The sequence below is a fragment of the Chenopodium quinoa genome, unplaced genomic scaffold (genome assembly GCF_001683475.1).
Source record: "Chenopodium quinoa cultivar QQ74 unplaced genomic scaffold, ASM168347v1, whole genome shotgun sequence".
In the NCBI taxonomy this organism is placed as follows: Eukaryota; Viridiplantae; Streptophyta; class Magnoliopsida; order Caryophyllales; family Amaranthaceae; genus Chenopodium; species Chenopodium quinoa.
In genome coordinates, this window is record NW_018744137.1 from 1,278,020 (window position 1) to 1,293,907 (window position 15,888).

Genomic DNA, 15,888 nt, shown 5'->3' on the forward strand with positions numbered 1-15,888 from the left:
CAAATAACTGGTAAATATATGCAGACCTTAGTAGCTGAATTAACATATGACAGTACAAATGATACAAAACCTCGCTTTAAAACTGGAGTAGAATAAACATCACAAACTTCACTTGACAATCTATACATCTAAAACTGCCACTAAACCAACCAAAAACATCAAATTACAGTGGGGCATGATGAAACTTCACCAGCTACAAATTTCAGATGAAACGGCGCATTACAAGATCAAACCCTAGTCACTCACTGGTGACCACTGGCTCTTGGGGAACCAGACTCGGATACCTGAGAATAGCCAGCTGCAGTGTTTCTTCCTTTCTCCTCCTCGGCCATCTTCTCCCTTGTTTTCTGACCAACATCCTCGGCAGCCTTGGCAACCCTGCTAAAAGCACCAGTAACCCAAGAAGTCCCTGTCAAAATGTAGCGATTCTTCATAATGGCAGATCCAGCATTACTGACAGTCTGCTCTGCAGCTGTGAATGCAGATTTTGTTTTTTCTGAGACTTGGAATTTCTGGTCAACTTCCTTCATCTTGTCGTTTACCAAGGTTGTGCCCATGGTAAACTTCTCACTCAAGCCAATCTTTTGGTCCAGAGATGCAACTGTAGCGGAAGCAGTAGATGTAAAGCGATGCTTTTCATCGAACCCCCTTGCCTGGTTCAGTGCATCTTTCCCCAAGACAAAGCCCTTGGCAAGCATAGTAGTGACAACATCCTCAGCCTTCTGCACTGGGGACCCAACAGCGCCAGTGTTCTCAGTGGCCTAACAGATTAAAATATTGTCATATCCTCATATTCTACAGCATCGTATAGCACCTGGTTTAAAGCACAATAGATAAATCATACCGTTGGTGGTACTGATGCAGTAGCTGGCGACTTGTAATCTGGCGCAAGAGCTATTGTTACTGATTGGTCAACTATGGTTGCACCCTGAAAAATAAAGTAAAATTTAATCATGAAGACTCCACGAACTATAAGAAAATATACCTCCCCACCCCTCTCCTGTCAACCAAAACAGCAGAAGAAAAGAAGGCAGCAAGAAGGATGGCATAGTAGCACGTATATTCGTATAACCACTTCAATTGTAAGATATCTAGCATAACAGATCTATATTCTCCTCCTCTATCCCAACAGCCCACAAATCACCCCCTCCAAAAAAAAAAAAAAAAAAAAAAAAAAAAAAAAACACTATTAATAGACAGCTCGGGCTTCCCACATAAGTTGTAAGGGAATCAGGGTAGCATTTAGGGTTATAAAGAGCAATCAGTGAGGTTCAAGACCCTACATCTTGTACCAAGGTCAAGACAGGTTTAGAAAATCCCTTACACAATACAAAAACAGCTCAATAAAGAGATTCAAAAGTTAGCTTCTGTATCAGTGAGATCCCAGTGTAGTTCTATTGTATCTCAGTAATTTTTTTTGCTGATTATAAAAGGAAAATTCAGAAACAAAGATAATCCCTTTGTAAACATTAAATTAGGCCCCCACAAATTCAAGCCAAAACCAGGATTTCAACTATACCGACATAAAACTTCATTACCAACTTTCAGATCATAAATCAGCTATATTAAAAAAAATAAAAAATAAAAAATAAAAATAAAAATAAAAATAAAAAAAACCCCATACAGATTACATGGGAGAAGAAAGAACATACCAAATAAAAGATCACAATATAACAAAAGGTCTTTACTCTTAGAAGTGTACTTACAGAAAGAAGAACAGCAGTTTCTGCACCTTGAGCATCCTTAAAAGTGACATATGCAGTTTGAGATCGCTCATTCTCACTGGAGATAAGATAACAGCAAATTTGGAAAGATTAAAATCACATAACTAACAAGTAAAGATACAGTACTACAATACCATACCAAGTAAATGGTCTACTTAATTGATTATTACAGGAAACTTCTAAAATCCTCTTTCTACATTAACAAGATAAGCCACACATAATAACCAACCTTTGCAACTCAATATGTTCAATTTCACCAGAAAATGAGAAAAACTCTTTTATGTCTTGTTCGGATGCTCCGAGGGAGACATTGCACACTTTCACACTTTTTATCTGCAAAAATACAATTTGTTCAGCAGAATGTAATGTCAAATGGGTCACATGATCAGTGTCTCCTATGCCTCTTTGTGTAGAGGACTAGAGGCAAGGGTACAAAAGACTCAGAATATAGCATAATATTATACTCCGTAATAATTATTAAGCATGTAAATTAAGAATTAACTTATTAAATGTGTGAAGAAAAATAGAAGGAAATACACAGCTATCTACATAAGAGCACTATCTTCTGTTAACAAACTAGTCCACCTGGCTCATGCATGTGAGAATAGACAGCTTAGAGGAAATACACAGATATGTACATAGAATGCTCAGAAGTGGTCTGAAAATTAAATGACAAAAGGCAAAAAATAATAGACCCAAGGAAAATTGGCCACATAATTAGTTAAAATGATACAGAGAAGAAAAATGGTACCGAATTAAAGCAACATCATTTACATCCTTATTAGAACATCAAAGTGACACTTTTAATCCTTAACATTGATGAAATTACAAGATGCATGATTCAAGTTCATATGACAAGCAATGCCACACGGGCTTTTAATGACATGCTCGCTAAGCTTAATCTAAAGATGTCAATTTCCTTTTTCGAAATCATATAATCGAGCAACAGCATAACACTAAAGCGGCCAATTCTATACCTCTTAGACTCACCTAGAAACAGCTATTACACCATAACGACATTTAGATTCTTGACATAGAAAATACCAAAACTGAAAGAAATAGACATCAAGTTGCCTCATTTCTATGCCCTTGATGTGATCTGAACTTTACAAGCTAGGCCATCTATTCCCACAACAAGTTAATCTTTTTTTTTTTGGCTATTTTTTTTTTTTTTGGTTATTCTTTTTCCTTATTGCTAAAAAAATACAAAGTAAATCATCACTTAATTCTATACATATATTTTTAACATTACTGCATAATTTTTACAGATTGATGGATTAATTACGAAATGAAATATCTAACAAATCAATACTAGCACTAATTTCTCTAATTACCATTACAAACCCTAAACACCGGAATCAAATCCAACCAAAATAAAATTAATTAAACTCGAACACACAAATCGATATCAATAGGGGAAACACATAAAAATTAATTCAAACGCATAAATTAAGACAAAAATGATAATTAATTATCAGTGAAACAAGAAGAAAACAATGATATAATCAACTAATATCACAACTGAAATTAAATTGAAACGCATAAATTACATAGAAATGCGATCAATCAAAAAGAGAAATAGAGAGAGAAAACGCACCGACATGGAGAGATCGATCGAAGAGAGGAGAGAGAAAATGAAGAAGAAATTGATTGACTTTGATTGAATTAGGTTTTTGGTTGAATAAGAAGGGATGAGAAATATGAGACAAGATTATTTGGAGGGAGAGTTTTTTTTGGCGACGGTGGTGACTGGTGAGGAGGTTAAGTTAACGTTGTTGTCACGTATATTTATCACTTTCACGCTTTTCGTCCCTTTTTAATTAAAAACTGCTTATATTAAGCATTTGTATTAGGGGAGTTGCTAATTGAGGCTCGTCTATATTATTGTCCTTTACGACTTTTTTACACAAACCCAAATTTGGTGTTTCTTCCCTAAAGAAAATAAAATAAAGGTATTTCTGTAATTCATTTATTTTGTTGCATACACTCAAAAAATATTTTAAACAATAAAAATCAAATAGGAATTCCTACAAAAAGGAGTAAAATTTTAAGCAAATATAGGATATGTTATCTAGAATATTCAATGCAATCGAAATAGGAAATACTATAGCTCCAATCAGTTCAGTTCAATTCGGCTCCAATCAGTTCAATTTAGTTTAATTCAGCTCAGTTTAGTAAATGTGAACAAACCCTATTTTCATAATTTTGTATTTATATTGCCCTTTTCTATAACTTGAAAGTGGTAGACTACGTGAAAGGTTGGAAAATGGAGAATGTATTTGTCACACCAAGCAACATTTTCAAATTGTTCAGTTGAGATAACAAACTACGCTAGACTAATTCAATTCTTTTGGTAAAAATAGATTAAGCAGTTCCTCTCTGTTTAAGTGATCAATCCATTTTCTTTTAAATTACCTATATACCAACCATATTGATTGGGAAAACTTAATGGAAAAAATAGATTAAAAATATCATAAAATCAATTTTAATCGGAAAATAGATCTCTAAGTGGATCCCTATTCAAGTGATAAACCACGGATAAGGCGTAACACAATCCACCATTTCGGTCATGTCTATTCATTTTCTGTTCATAGTTGACCCACAATTTTTTTTTGCACGTTCAAGCTGAGTTGCAGTCGTGTGTTTTTTTAATCACGAATCTATATCTATATCTATCTATACTTAGTATTTAAAAACACAAACCATTATCCTTATCAATATCCGACTGCCGACTCCGATCCCACCCTACTCCGATATTTATTTATTTATTTTTTGTTATTCAATATACTTTGAGAAATTGGACTATTTGGGCCTTTACAACCCACACCCAATGCCACCATGACCCACACCAAAATCCACGACCTGTCAGAGGCGGAGTCGGATAATCTGTCAAAGTCGGACATTTGCCGGAGTCGGTTTTTTTTAGGATCCGACTCCGACCCTCCTTCGACTCGGAGTCGGATTCTTTTAGAAGAGTCAAACTCGGATTACTTTTTTTTTCGGACTCGGAGCGGAATTTTTTTTACCTCAGATCGGGGCGAAATAGGGTCGGATCTGAACTGGATTGCCATCCCTATCGATAAGTAGTTTAGATCCGTAATTTGGCGGGTGGATGGGGGTTTCGTTGACAAAATAACACAAGGCCACAAAGGGGTCAAGGGTGCAAGTGTAACATGGTCCCCGTCCCCTTGATACAAACCAGCCACAAATTTGAGTATTTGACAGAAAGAAAAACACAATCAAACCTGATTCATTTCTTGGTACGACCAACAGCGAAGTTGCGGCAACTTCCTAATTTGTCTCCACCCTATTCGCAAACAAACACACTTCTCCATCACTTCATCGTCAACCCCTAATCATTCCAACCCTTTAATTTCTTCAATCAATTTTGCAGAATTCGACAACAAGATGAGTTTTGCCGATTTAGAGGCAGGTAGACCGTTGCCTTCTATACGAAGGCAGCAGCAGCAGCAGCAACAAGACCCTTCTCAGGCTGTTGCGGCTGGGATTTTTAAGATTAACACGGCCGTGTCTTCGTTTCAACGTCTTGTTAATACACTTGGTACTCCTAAAGATACCCTTGATCTTCGCGATCGATTGTGAGTTTTCCCAATTGTTTGATTATTTGATTGTATTGTGATTAGGGTTTTTTGTTTGATTTTGTGGGGTTAGGGTTTTTGGGTGATTGGGGATGTTATTTGAATTGCTTTTATTGGTTTAGGGTTTGAATTATTTTGATTTATCTATTTGGGTTGTTTGATGGGATGAATTAAGTTGAATTATCACAATTTGTAGTTGTTGATTGAATATAATTGAAATTGTTGAAGTGGGTTATAATTGGGATACATTGTGGCATTGAATTATGATTTTGAATTTCTATGAAAGGAACTGTTTTTGATGGTTTATGAAAATAATAACAATAACAAATTGTGGAGGATAGGGGGATTTGGCAGTAACACTGCTCCCCATCCCCATTTCCTACCTAAAAAGAGAATAGGAATTGCTAGGTATTGTATTCGATTGGGTTTGACACATTTCTAGTTTGTCGAGCTAGACCGAACGGGTAATTCCCTGAACTTGATTCATTCATAGCATATGAATACTGGATCCTAATTCTAAATCTGGGCAGCTTGTTGTAAATGACGTTTATGAGCTGATTTGTAGTCTATTAGAGTACTATTTTATGGATCAGCTTATTGCAATTTGGGTATTATAATAATTATTGTCACAACCAAAGATTAATGAAGTATACATTTGGGAGTATAGGGACTCTCAGAGTCGAAGGATTTTCATTATCTGGTGGATTGTGTTGTTAATGAAGCGAATCACCAAGTGTTACGAAGTATAATGTTTCAGTTTACTATCATAGTGCTAAATTGTAGTGGTTTCATACAGTTGATTAGTCTCCAGATAACACATAACTGAAATGTTAGTTGCTTGGATAAAATTGTTTACTTGATGCTTTTCATGCCACTCTAACCTAAATCAGTTGAAATTCGTTTACTTACAAAAATTTGCAACCAGTTTGAGATGGAAAGAAGTGTTGCTAATGAGTAAAGTGAATTGCATATATGCTGTTAATTCATTTTATTTATTCTGTTATTATATTTATTTGTCTAGGCTTCTTTTACCTTATTTTTTCTCCATTGATCCCAATATAATTCCATTTTCATTAATTTTGACATGGCAATACAATATTCCTATACACAGTAGTTTATTTATCTCTTGTGACCTCTCATTAAGAGTTACATTATATGCAGGCATAAGACGAGGTTACATATTGGGCAGTTGGTAAAAGAAACCTCAGCAAAGCTTAAGGAAGCCAGTGAAACTGATCAGCGTTTTGAAGTCGGTGTAAGTGCACATTTATGTTTTCATATAGCAATATTTACTTCCCTGAAATCCGTTGCCTGTTTGCACCATCCTGTATATATGTTTTTTCCCCCTCTATTCTCTACTGTTGTTTTCAACATCTTTAGCTTTCAATGAATTTAGTCCTTCGTATGCTAGCTTCTGCCTCTCTTATACTTGGAATTTTCTTCACTTAACTGCAGGCTAGCAAAAAAATTGCTGATGCTAAACTTGCTAGAGATTTCCAAGCAGTTCTCAAGGAATTCCAGAAGGCACAACGACTTGCAGCACAGAGGGAAACTGCATATTCTCCCTTTGTTCCAAAAGAAGTTTCAGCTTCTGGGTAATTCATATCTGCTCACTTATATCTCTGTTGTTGTTTTATCTGCTTAAGATTCAAGTATTAGTTGTGGAAGCTAATCATGGAAATTGAGAGGAAGCCATTATTCCTTTAATATGTCTTTGATCGCAGATATGGATGACTGGACATTGAGTGATTTGAGTCTACTTTTTTTGTCGTGTTTGATTTTGTTTCAAGTTTTTTAGTGATATGATAATGCATGTTGAAGGAAATAGTCATGAGATGTGTACTTAATATGTTGATCCACTATTTTCGAAATTGGGGTTAGAGAATTAGTGGGTAACTTTATTACTGGAAGTAGCCTGTGTGTTCCCTTGACACGTCAGATAGTTTAATTGTACAAGAAAAGGTTTATGGGCCTTTTAGGAATAACTAACACAGATTAAACATTGATTCCCTCTCCCATTCTGTCTCTCTCTTATGACCTTGGAAGATTTTAAATCCCTCAAGCTCTATCAATATCCCCAAGTCCTCAACTTTTTTACTTTGGTTTTTCACTCTCCTTGTAAAATTAAAGTTTGCAGGGTAATGATACAAAACTTTTCAAGTTGAATTAATCCACATATACCATATTTGGGATGGTGCAATGGATTGGAAAATCATGCAGGGGTGGCTGGATTGGGAATAGAGTTTGGGTCTTTGAATTTGAGCAACAGGACATCTATGTCTAGTGGTTCTGGTTGGTGTCACAGAGATTTCCTTAGAATGGAGTGAGGTGAATGCAGGTCTTATATGAGGAATAAAGGAATGTCAAGGCATATTTGTCATTCAATCTCAGGAGGAGGTGTTCACTTGTGTCTTAAACTCAATTAATCAAATCAATAAAGCGTATCAAGGTTGGTCCCCTGTATATGGTTCCTCCGAATTCTCTTTGGACTTTTTGGCTGAATAAGGGTTCTTGAGATCCAATCTTGATTCTGTCCTTTATATTCTACTTGTATTATTTGAAAAGTGAAGCTTGGGGACTTGATTTGAGATGGAGTGGAATATTTTTCTTATGTATGATGGGAACGAATTGAAACTAAATGTTTGTGCGTAACTTGAACAAGGTTTGGAGTTCTACTCAACTAACTTGATAGCCCATGATAAATTCTCATGATTTCTTCTTAATTATGGATAACTAGTTTGGCCCTCTTGTTGAAATGTTATGTAGTTATGTACAAGTTCTTACCATTATGCTGGCTCTAGGAATGAGTAATTGAGTATGGAAGTCTTGGTCCATGTACAAAGTTCTCAGTAGTCACTTGATGTAACATTCAAAGTTATGAGACAATTTAACCTAGAACTTCAAAACTTAGTATTGTGTTTACATTTTTAGGTTTGGGCCAATATTAGTATTGTGTTTTTGATCCGGGATAATGAGTAAGGCATTTATCTGCAACCAGGCCTGGCTTGAAAGTGTCAGGGTGTTTTGTGGTGGGGGTGCGAGCCAGTGAAGAGGTAGAGAAATAATGGAGTACTTGTATTAGACACAAGGAATGGAATGAAATAGCCTTTCTCCTCTCTAAAGTCTAACGAAACAAAATGGGAATGGAGGATGTTAAATTAATAATTTTCTTTCCTTTGCCTTTCTTGAAACAAAAGATTACTTTAACAGTGCAATATTACTTATAATTTTTTATTACAATTTCAAGAGTCAAGTGGTATATTTTTATTATAGTAATTTTTACTCTTTCAAATTAGGTTGATATCATCGTAATAAGTTCTCTAAGCTAATGTTTTGTAGTTAAAATGATACATCTGTTGTGTAAGTTGGTGCAGTGCTATGTCTTTTGAATGTGTATTTGATTATCTTGTATTGGGTGCAGGTCTAGTAGAAATGATGAAGAGATAAGCTCATTTGAAAGGCAAGAGCAGCAATCCCTTTTATTGGAGTCTAGAAGGTGAGTGATGGTTCTCTAGAATGACTGTGGGTTTAACCTCTATTAGGTTTTCTATTTCTATATTTGAAGAATATCAAAGAAAAGTTAATACCTAATTATGACCTGATGGAAGTTGGTGTCAGATTTAGGGTCTTAAGATTTTAACAAACACATCCCTCCCTCGTCCATGAAGAATAATGGGGAAAAGAGACTGTACACCTTATTTTTGTCCTGCCTGGAGGCCCAGGACTAGTGCTGCAAACACATACAGCGTAAGGAGTGAGGTGGAGGAGATTATTGTCAATGGTAGCTTAGTTAACATAGTTGACCCTTGTGCAAGGTTCACTCCCAGTCTTCCCTAGATGTGACCAGAAAATAAAGACATCTCATATATATTGTAACTATTTTCTTTGATTTTTCCCTTTTTTTGAAACAATTTTTTCCTTTTGAAACTGTACTTAAATGGTTTTTATTTGAAAGGTTGTGGATCTTCAGAAAATAGTGTTTAATCTGTAGAGGAATATTGCTCTCATGACTGGAGCCATCTTAAAGAATTTATATTTTGAAGTATGATGCTTTATCCAATTGTTATATCATTACTGTTTTTTTTTTTTTTTTTTTTTTTTTTTTTTTTTTTTTAAGTTTGCATAGATATTCTTTACCCATTACGGAGTATGTTTTAAGTTTCATAAGACAGATGCTTTAAGTTATAGCTGGTTTGAATGCTGTGTGGTTAGAAATGTGTTCTCGTATCTATCCATCACCAATACTTTTGACTTCCTTGATTTTTTTTACAGACAGGAGGTAGTGCATCTGGATAATGAGCTGGTTTTTAACGAGGCTATTATAGAAGAGAGAGAGCATGGGATTCAGGAAATCCAGCAGCAGATCGGTGAAGTGAATGAAATTTTTAAAGATTTGGCAGTGCTAGTTCATGATCAGGGTGTTATGATTGGTGAGAATTTAAATTTAAAAAAAAGTAGTTACATTTTCTTTTTAATATTATTACTTTTTCAAGTGAAATATCTCCTGCATCACTTATTCACTTGTGAACCATTATTAACAATTTTTTAATCTTTCAGATGATATTAGTTCAAACATCGAAGGTTCGCATGCTGCAACTACGCAAGGAACTACCCAACTTCTCAAAGCTTCAAAGTACCAAAAATCTAGTTCTTCTTTGGTAAGCTGCAACTTGAGCTAACTAATTTTTATTTAAAATGTAATCCATTCTTAGGCTACCATTTGTTTTTCATTATGTGTGAGTGGCAAGGATTAGCATTATGATCAATAGGGAGATTGGAACAAGTCGATTGGTAGATTGATGCTCTTGTGTTTGTATTATGTTATTCACTAAATAAAAATGTAGGAAATTAGGATGTTGATCTCTTAACTCTTTAGGTTACGTCAATATTGTCACATGGAATCCATAGGGGTCTGCTATTGAAATGATTGTCCCTTGATTGTGTTATCATCTACTTTGGTAAACTGGGTTTTAAAAATTAACCTTCTTGATGTGTATCATGCATTCTCATAACTTTGCTATATTCTTGGCTCCAAATAGACTTTTGTTGCTGAGTCCTTGATTGCTGTCTTTTGTGGAATGAACATCATTCTTGATAAAATTTTGGACGCTTAGCACTATATTCTTTTTAATTCTCGACTGTTCTTATCTTTCTAGCTAATTTGACGACGAAGTTCTTCTGAATCTGCAGGTTTGTTTGCTCTTGGTGATATTTGGAATCATCCTTCTCATTGTGGTCATAATAGTTGTGTTTTGAAGAAGAAAATGCCTTCAAATCTAGTGTTGAATTTCGAGCAACCAAATTTATGCCCGCACCATGTCTTTCAAACAACGGTGCTGTAAGAGTGTTCAGGAGTGTTAAGGTTGCTCTGTGCTGGTAAATAAAAGATTGATCTAATACTTGTACAGTCTCCTAAAATATTATCTAGTCCGTTTCTGACCTGTGTCAATGGATGCTGTGACTTAATAATATGTACAAATGAAAAGTATATTCTTATATGTATGCGCATCTTTTTCTTCTTGGTTTGAAAAGTATGCTGAAAATGGGTTTTGAACTTTTGGTATCATGGCTCTCTATGCTGCTACATGTCGAACGGCTTATTCTCGGTTCTAAAGATGACTACAGAGGGAAACGAAGAGATTAAAATTATGTGTCTTGTTTCTTTTCTATACATGTCCGAGTAATTTTTAGCTCATAATATTGTGTACATGTCCGAGTTGTAGAAAAAAAAAGGAAGGACATCGATCAAGTTTTAGCCCTCACGATTTATTTGGTCTAGTTTGCACGCGAGACACTTTGGAGTAGATGGTAGTTGTAGTTACAAAACAGATATTTTGGGCGAGATATTTTGGTAAATTCTACAATTTCCATAAAAATAGTTTTTCGTTAATTGGATTTTGTGAGGGGCTTTCACGGTTCCACATCAGTCTTGTCCAATAGGAATATTGGTCGGACTCTTGCTAAAAATACACATGTGGTATATTACGTATCAAATCTTTTAGCCCTCTAAACCAGATTTTTGTCTAATTTACTCAATTATCCATAAAATCAAAGGCATGTTGTCCTTTGTTAGTCACTTTGAACTTGTTTAGTACACTTCTCGTTGCACGAACTCATTCTTATTTACTCCATGCATAAGATCAATCAGAATTAGATAATATTAAATCGTTAAATCACTAAAAAAAATTGAGTTCAAATTAAATCAAATAAAAAATTATGCTAAAATTTGAAAAGTCATATCATATGATAAGACACATATAAGACTATAAACTCAAGACGTCGGTATTAGATCCCGTACTTAGCATAAATCTTAATTAAGGATAAGAAATTAAAAAGCAAACAGTGTCGTTAAAGGATAGACATTACATTAGAGAGGTAATGATTATGAAATTAAAAAAAGCATTGAAAAAAAAAAATATATATATATCCAAAAAAAAAAAAAAAAATTAAAAAAAAAGAAAAAAAAAGGGAAAAAAAAGAAGAAAAAAGAAGAAAATGAAAACCCAAAAAGCAGTGTAATTGCATTCCAATTCCCCCATTGGTGACTCTTTCGATACCGCCTGCTGCCAGTCTCTTCAAATACTCACTTTCTCTCTCATCTTTATCACAACTATTTCAATTCAATCTTCAACCCCCTTCAATTTCCCAATTTCAATTACTAGGTATTTTTTTCGAACCTTAAACCCTAATTATCCCCTACAAAAATCTCATCCATTTTGATTTGTTTAGAATTTTGGGAATTGTGTATAGAAATCAGTGAATTGTTCATCTAATGGGAGAATCGTCGTTGACGGTGGCTATGGCGGCGAGTAACGGAAATAGTAACGGCGGTAGTACGCCGGCGCCGTTTCTGAGCAAGACGTATGATATGGTCGATGATCCTTCAACTGATTCTGTGGTTTCATGGAGTTGTAATGGTAACAGTTTTGTTGTTTGGAATGTTCCTGAGTTTGCTAAAGATCTTTTGCCTAAGTTTTTCAAGCATAACAATTTCTCCAGCTTCGTTCGTCAGCTTAATACTTATGTTAGTTCTCTTTTTCTCTTGTTTAATTCTTACTTTTTCATTATTGTTGGTATTGATTATGATTGAAATTGCTCAATTTCAATTTGAATTTGATTATGTTTTTGGGATTGAATTTTGAATCTGTGACTAGGTTTTTGAATTTGTGTAGAGTTCTTCGATCATGTTTGGTTCTGTTTATGAAGTGATTTTTATAAGTTGTGATATGGTTTAATAAGTTCGGATAAGGGTTACCCGATGTTAAATTTACCGGGTGAAATACGATTTAGTAAGTTCGGATAAGTTTAGGTAAGTGAATTACAGGTGAAAAGAACATACATGGAATAACTTTATGTGAATTGGGAGGTTTCTGGGTTTAAGGTTAAGGAATAAAGTTATGATCAAGGATATTTTGGGATTTCTGGGTTAAGGACTGTCTCTTCAATGGTGGGTTACTACCGGCTTTATTGTGTGTAATAAGCCCCCGAGGTAGGGATGAGGACCGTCCGTGGCTTTTGGATGGGTACTGTGGGTCTGTGGCATTGCTTACCAGTCTTAATCGAGTGTCTCCGATGATGCACACTTACTGTGTGGTTAATTTCTTGATTCGTTTGCATACTTTTTTGTTCATTTTATATCGGGTCTAAATTTAATTTGAACCCATTGTCCTCTATAGTTTTACAAGCATCTACCTAATTAATATTTAATGAAACAAGTTTCTTGTATGATTATATTGTCTACTGTAATAAACACTACCTTCTAACTGTTATCACGAGTTCAACATTTTAAACATTACGTACGTGTATACGACGGTATGACCTATAATTCAGCCATACTAGTGTAGAATTAAGTGAGGAAAGTGGGAGCTGCTTTGTGGATGTATTGGATCATTCATTCGCTGCTTCTTAATGTCTCAATATTGTGTGTTTTAAGTGTTGCAACAGTTGTTAGAATTTGGATATTTTTCGGCTTTAAGTAATAGTGGCTGCATGCTTCCATGGCTAATGAGGGACTGGTGCTCGTCTTTTCAAACATTCTATACTGGGTGATTTATGATAACTCCTTGTAGAAGCTAGACACCTAGTAGAATTTATGAATTCTAGGTCTTTTCTCGTGGAAAAAGATAAGTGAGTTGGTCTGGGGTTAATTTAGCTGTATAAAAAAAACTATGAGTAATATGGGGACATCTTTTTTTTTTCAAAAAGAATAATGCAGTTGGAACAGGGGACTATTATGCATTAGACTTGAGACAGTATAGAGTTGTTTATTTGCATACAGAACTGTCTATGTGCTCAGGGTACGTACTTGTCAATTCCAGTATTCCTGGCAGGATAAGACAAAGGTTATTGAATTACTGGAGGAAAAGCTTATTATTGCATTTGATATTAGGAGCTTAGAATTTCTTTCAAGCCCTTCTATTTTGCTTGTTATGTCAGAGGGCTATTTTTGCTGAAGTCTTACAGACCATATAGCAATTAAATGGAGAAACTGCTGTAACTACATGGAGTATGTATGCGTGCATTGTGTATTTTTGTGTCTTTTTTGGTTTGCAATTCATAAGAATTTGCAAAGGTCTTATACGAGTATATGCTTTTTTGAAGCACTGAATGACGTAGTCAATCTCTTTCCTAACATATGTGCCATTAACCTTGTATATTACTTAAATATTGAATGCATAGTGCGTCAAATTATCATCTGTCCGTATTGAATGCATCCTTTCATTTTTTTTTCCTGCTCTAACCAGGGTTTTCGGAAAGTTGATCCAGACCGCTGGAAATTTGCTAATGAGGGGTTTTTAAGAGGTCAGAAACACTTGTTGAAGAGTATCACCAGGCGCAAACCGGTTAATGCTCATCCTCATCCACAGCAGTCTTCAATTCAAAACACTTCTGCTAAATCATGTGTTGAGGTAGGTAAGTTTGGCCTTGAAGAAGAAGTTGAAAGGCTTAAAAGGGACAAGAATGTTCTTATGCAAGAACTTGTTAGGTTGAGGCAACAACAGCAAACAACAGATAACCAGTTACAGAGTGTTGGGCAGCGCGTTCAGGGCATGGAGGAGAGGCAGCAGCAGATGATGTCATTTCTCGCCAAAGCTATGCAGAGGCCAGGCTTCTTGGCCCAAATAGTGCAGCAGCAAAATGAAAGCAACAGACATGTCACAGGAGGCAATAAAAAGAGGAGACTTCCTAATCATGATGAAGAAGGTGCTGGAACAGAAAGTATGCATACTGACTACTCTGATGGTCAGGTTGTTAAATATCAGCCTTTGATAAACGAAGCTGCTAAGTCAATGCTTAGAGAGATCTTGAAATTAAATGGACCCCTGCTTGACCAGTCGCCCAAGGACCCTAATAATTTTTTGCTTGATCATGTGCCTGCTGCATCCAGTGTAGTAGACTGTGGCAGCTCCTCTACTCGAACTTCAGGAGTGATTCTTTCTGAAGTAGCACAGTGTTCTAAGCAGTCATTCATTCCTGAAGAAACAGGGTTTTCCAGCAATAATGCTTTAAATTCAGAAATTCATTCTTCTTGCCCTGTGGGAAGTGACCCAGCTAAAGAAATTCAAATCCCAGAAATCGATTTGTCAAGTTCTCAAGAAGATGCATTGATGTCAGAGTTAAACCAAGTGCTTCATCCCGAGAGCAGTCTTAAACTTCCTGATATGACTTTCTCTGTGACCCAGAATCCTGATGTTGGTTTTACAGATTCATTGTCAACGGTTCAAAATGGGACATTACCAAAAGGTTCAGAGGAATACTCTCCCAGTCCTGATCTGGATGTTTGTCTTCCTGGAAGTAATGATGTATTCTGGGAGCAATTTTTCCCCATGAGCCCATTGGGTGAAAATACAGAAGAGGTTGATTCTAGTACACCAGAGACCGGCATTACTAGAGAGCTTGAAATAGGCGAAGATAAGGGATGGGAGAAACTGCACCATATGAATCATCTAACTGATCAAATGGGTCTTCTTACAGCAGAGATGGGAAGGATTTGACCTCAGCAACCAACTTTGTATATCTCAAGTCATTTTGAGGTAAATGTACAGCTCACAAATTTTGCTTGTCATTTTGTTTCTTCTAGACTTGTAGATTTAGTCAGGCAATGTTCTAAAGCTTCTGCCCCAGTGTCAATAGTATGAGTATTACAAAGATGTGAATCATATTTTAGCTTTGTAAAACCTTAGCTGTATGATGTGACTTCTGCAGTATGTAGTCTATTTCCTGGTAGGAGGCTAGGCTAAGTTTTTGTTACTGAATATCAAAGAATCTATTTGCTTACAACAAGTCCTTTTCAGGTTTGTGGTTCATGCTGTTGGCTGAGAAAGATATCATATACCCAAAGCTCTGGTGATGGGAAGCATGAAAGGGTTTTTAGTTATTTTTGAAGTTGTATTAATAAGTTTCTTTTTTTTGTTGTCAAATTACCCTTTCAAATCCACATGCATCCTTTCATCTTTTTATGAGATAATCCAATGAATATATCCTGATGTATGTTGAATGAGGATATTTGGTTGTAAAATATGATGCAGCAAGGTTGTACATTAATCATTCTCATAGCTTTCTGA

General features: G+C 35.5%; 3 protein-coding genes across 4 annotated transcripts; 2 read left to right on the forward strand and 1 right to left on the reverse strand.

Moving 5' to 3' along the window:
* Positions 1-4: 4 nt before the first annotated feature.
* On the reverse strand, positions 5-3,497 carry LOC110693027 (binding partner of ACD11 1-like). The gene is made up of 5 exons (XM_021870141.1): positions 3,322-3,497; positions 1,954-2,057; positions 1,707-1,782; positions 845-928; positions 5-761 (listed from the first exon to the last, which is right to left on the reverse strand). Exons 1-5 carry the CDS (start codon positions 3,325-3,327, stop codon positions 243-245), a joined length of 789 nt encoding a protein of 262 aa, XP_021725833.1. The 5' UTR covers positions 3,328-3,497; the 3' UTR covers positions 5-242.
* Positions 3,498-4,914: 1,417 nt separating this feature from the next.
* On the forward strand, positions 4,915-10,854 carry LOC110693032 (syntaxin-22-like). The gene is made up of 7 exons (XM_021870150.1): positions 4,915-5,323; positions 6,485-6,578; positions 6,779-6,918; positions 8,745-8,819; positions 9,596-9,753; positions 9,881-9,981; positions 10,514-10,854. Exons 1-7 carry the CDS (start codon positions 5,133-5,135, stop codon positions 10,577-10,579), a joined length of 825 nt encoding a protein of 274 aa, XP_021725842.1. The 5' UTR covers positions 4,915-5,132; the 3' UTR covers positions 10,580-10,854.
* A 615-nt stretch (positions 10,855-11,469) lies between these two features.
* Positions 11,470-15,791, forward strand: LOC110693028 (heat stress transcription factor A-1e-like). 2 transcript variants are annotated; one of them, XM_021870142.1, is made up of 3 exons: positions 11,473-12,347; positions 14,068-15,357; positions 15,619-15,791. In XM_021870142.1, exons 1-2 carry the CDS (start codon positions 12,096-12,098, stop codon positions 15,316-15,318), a joined length of 1,503 nt encoding a protein of 500 aa, XP_021725834.1. In that variant the 5' UTR covers positions 11,473-12,095; the 3' UTR covers positions 15,319-15,357; positions 15,619-15,791. The 2 variants fall into 2 exon arrangements, with proteins under 2 accessions (XP_021725835.1, XP_021725834.1); XM_021870143.1 differs by having other exon boundaries at positions 11,470-12,347; positions 14,068-15,715.
* Positions 15,792-15,888: the final 97 nt, after the last annotated feature.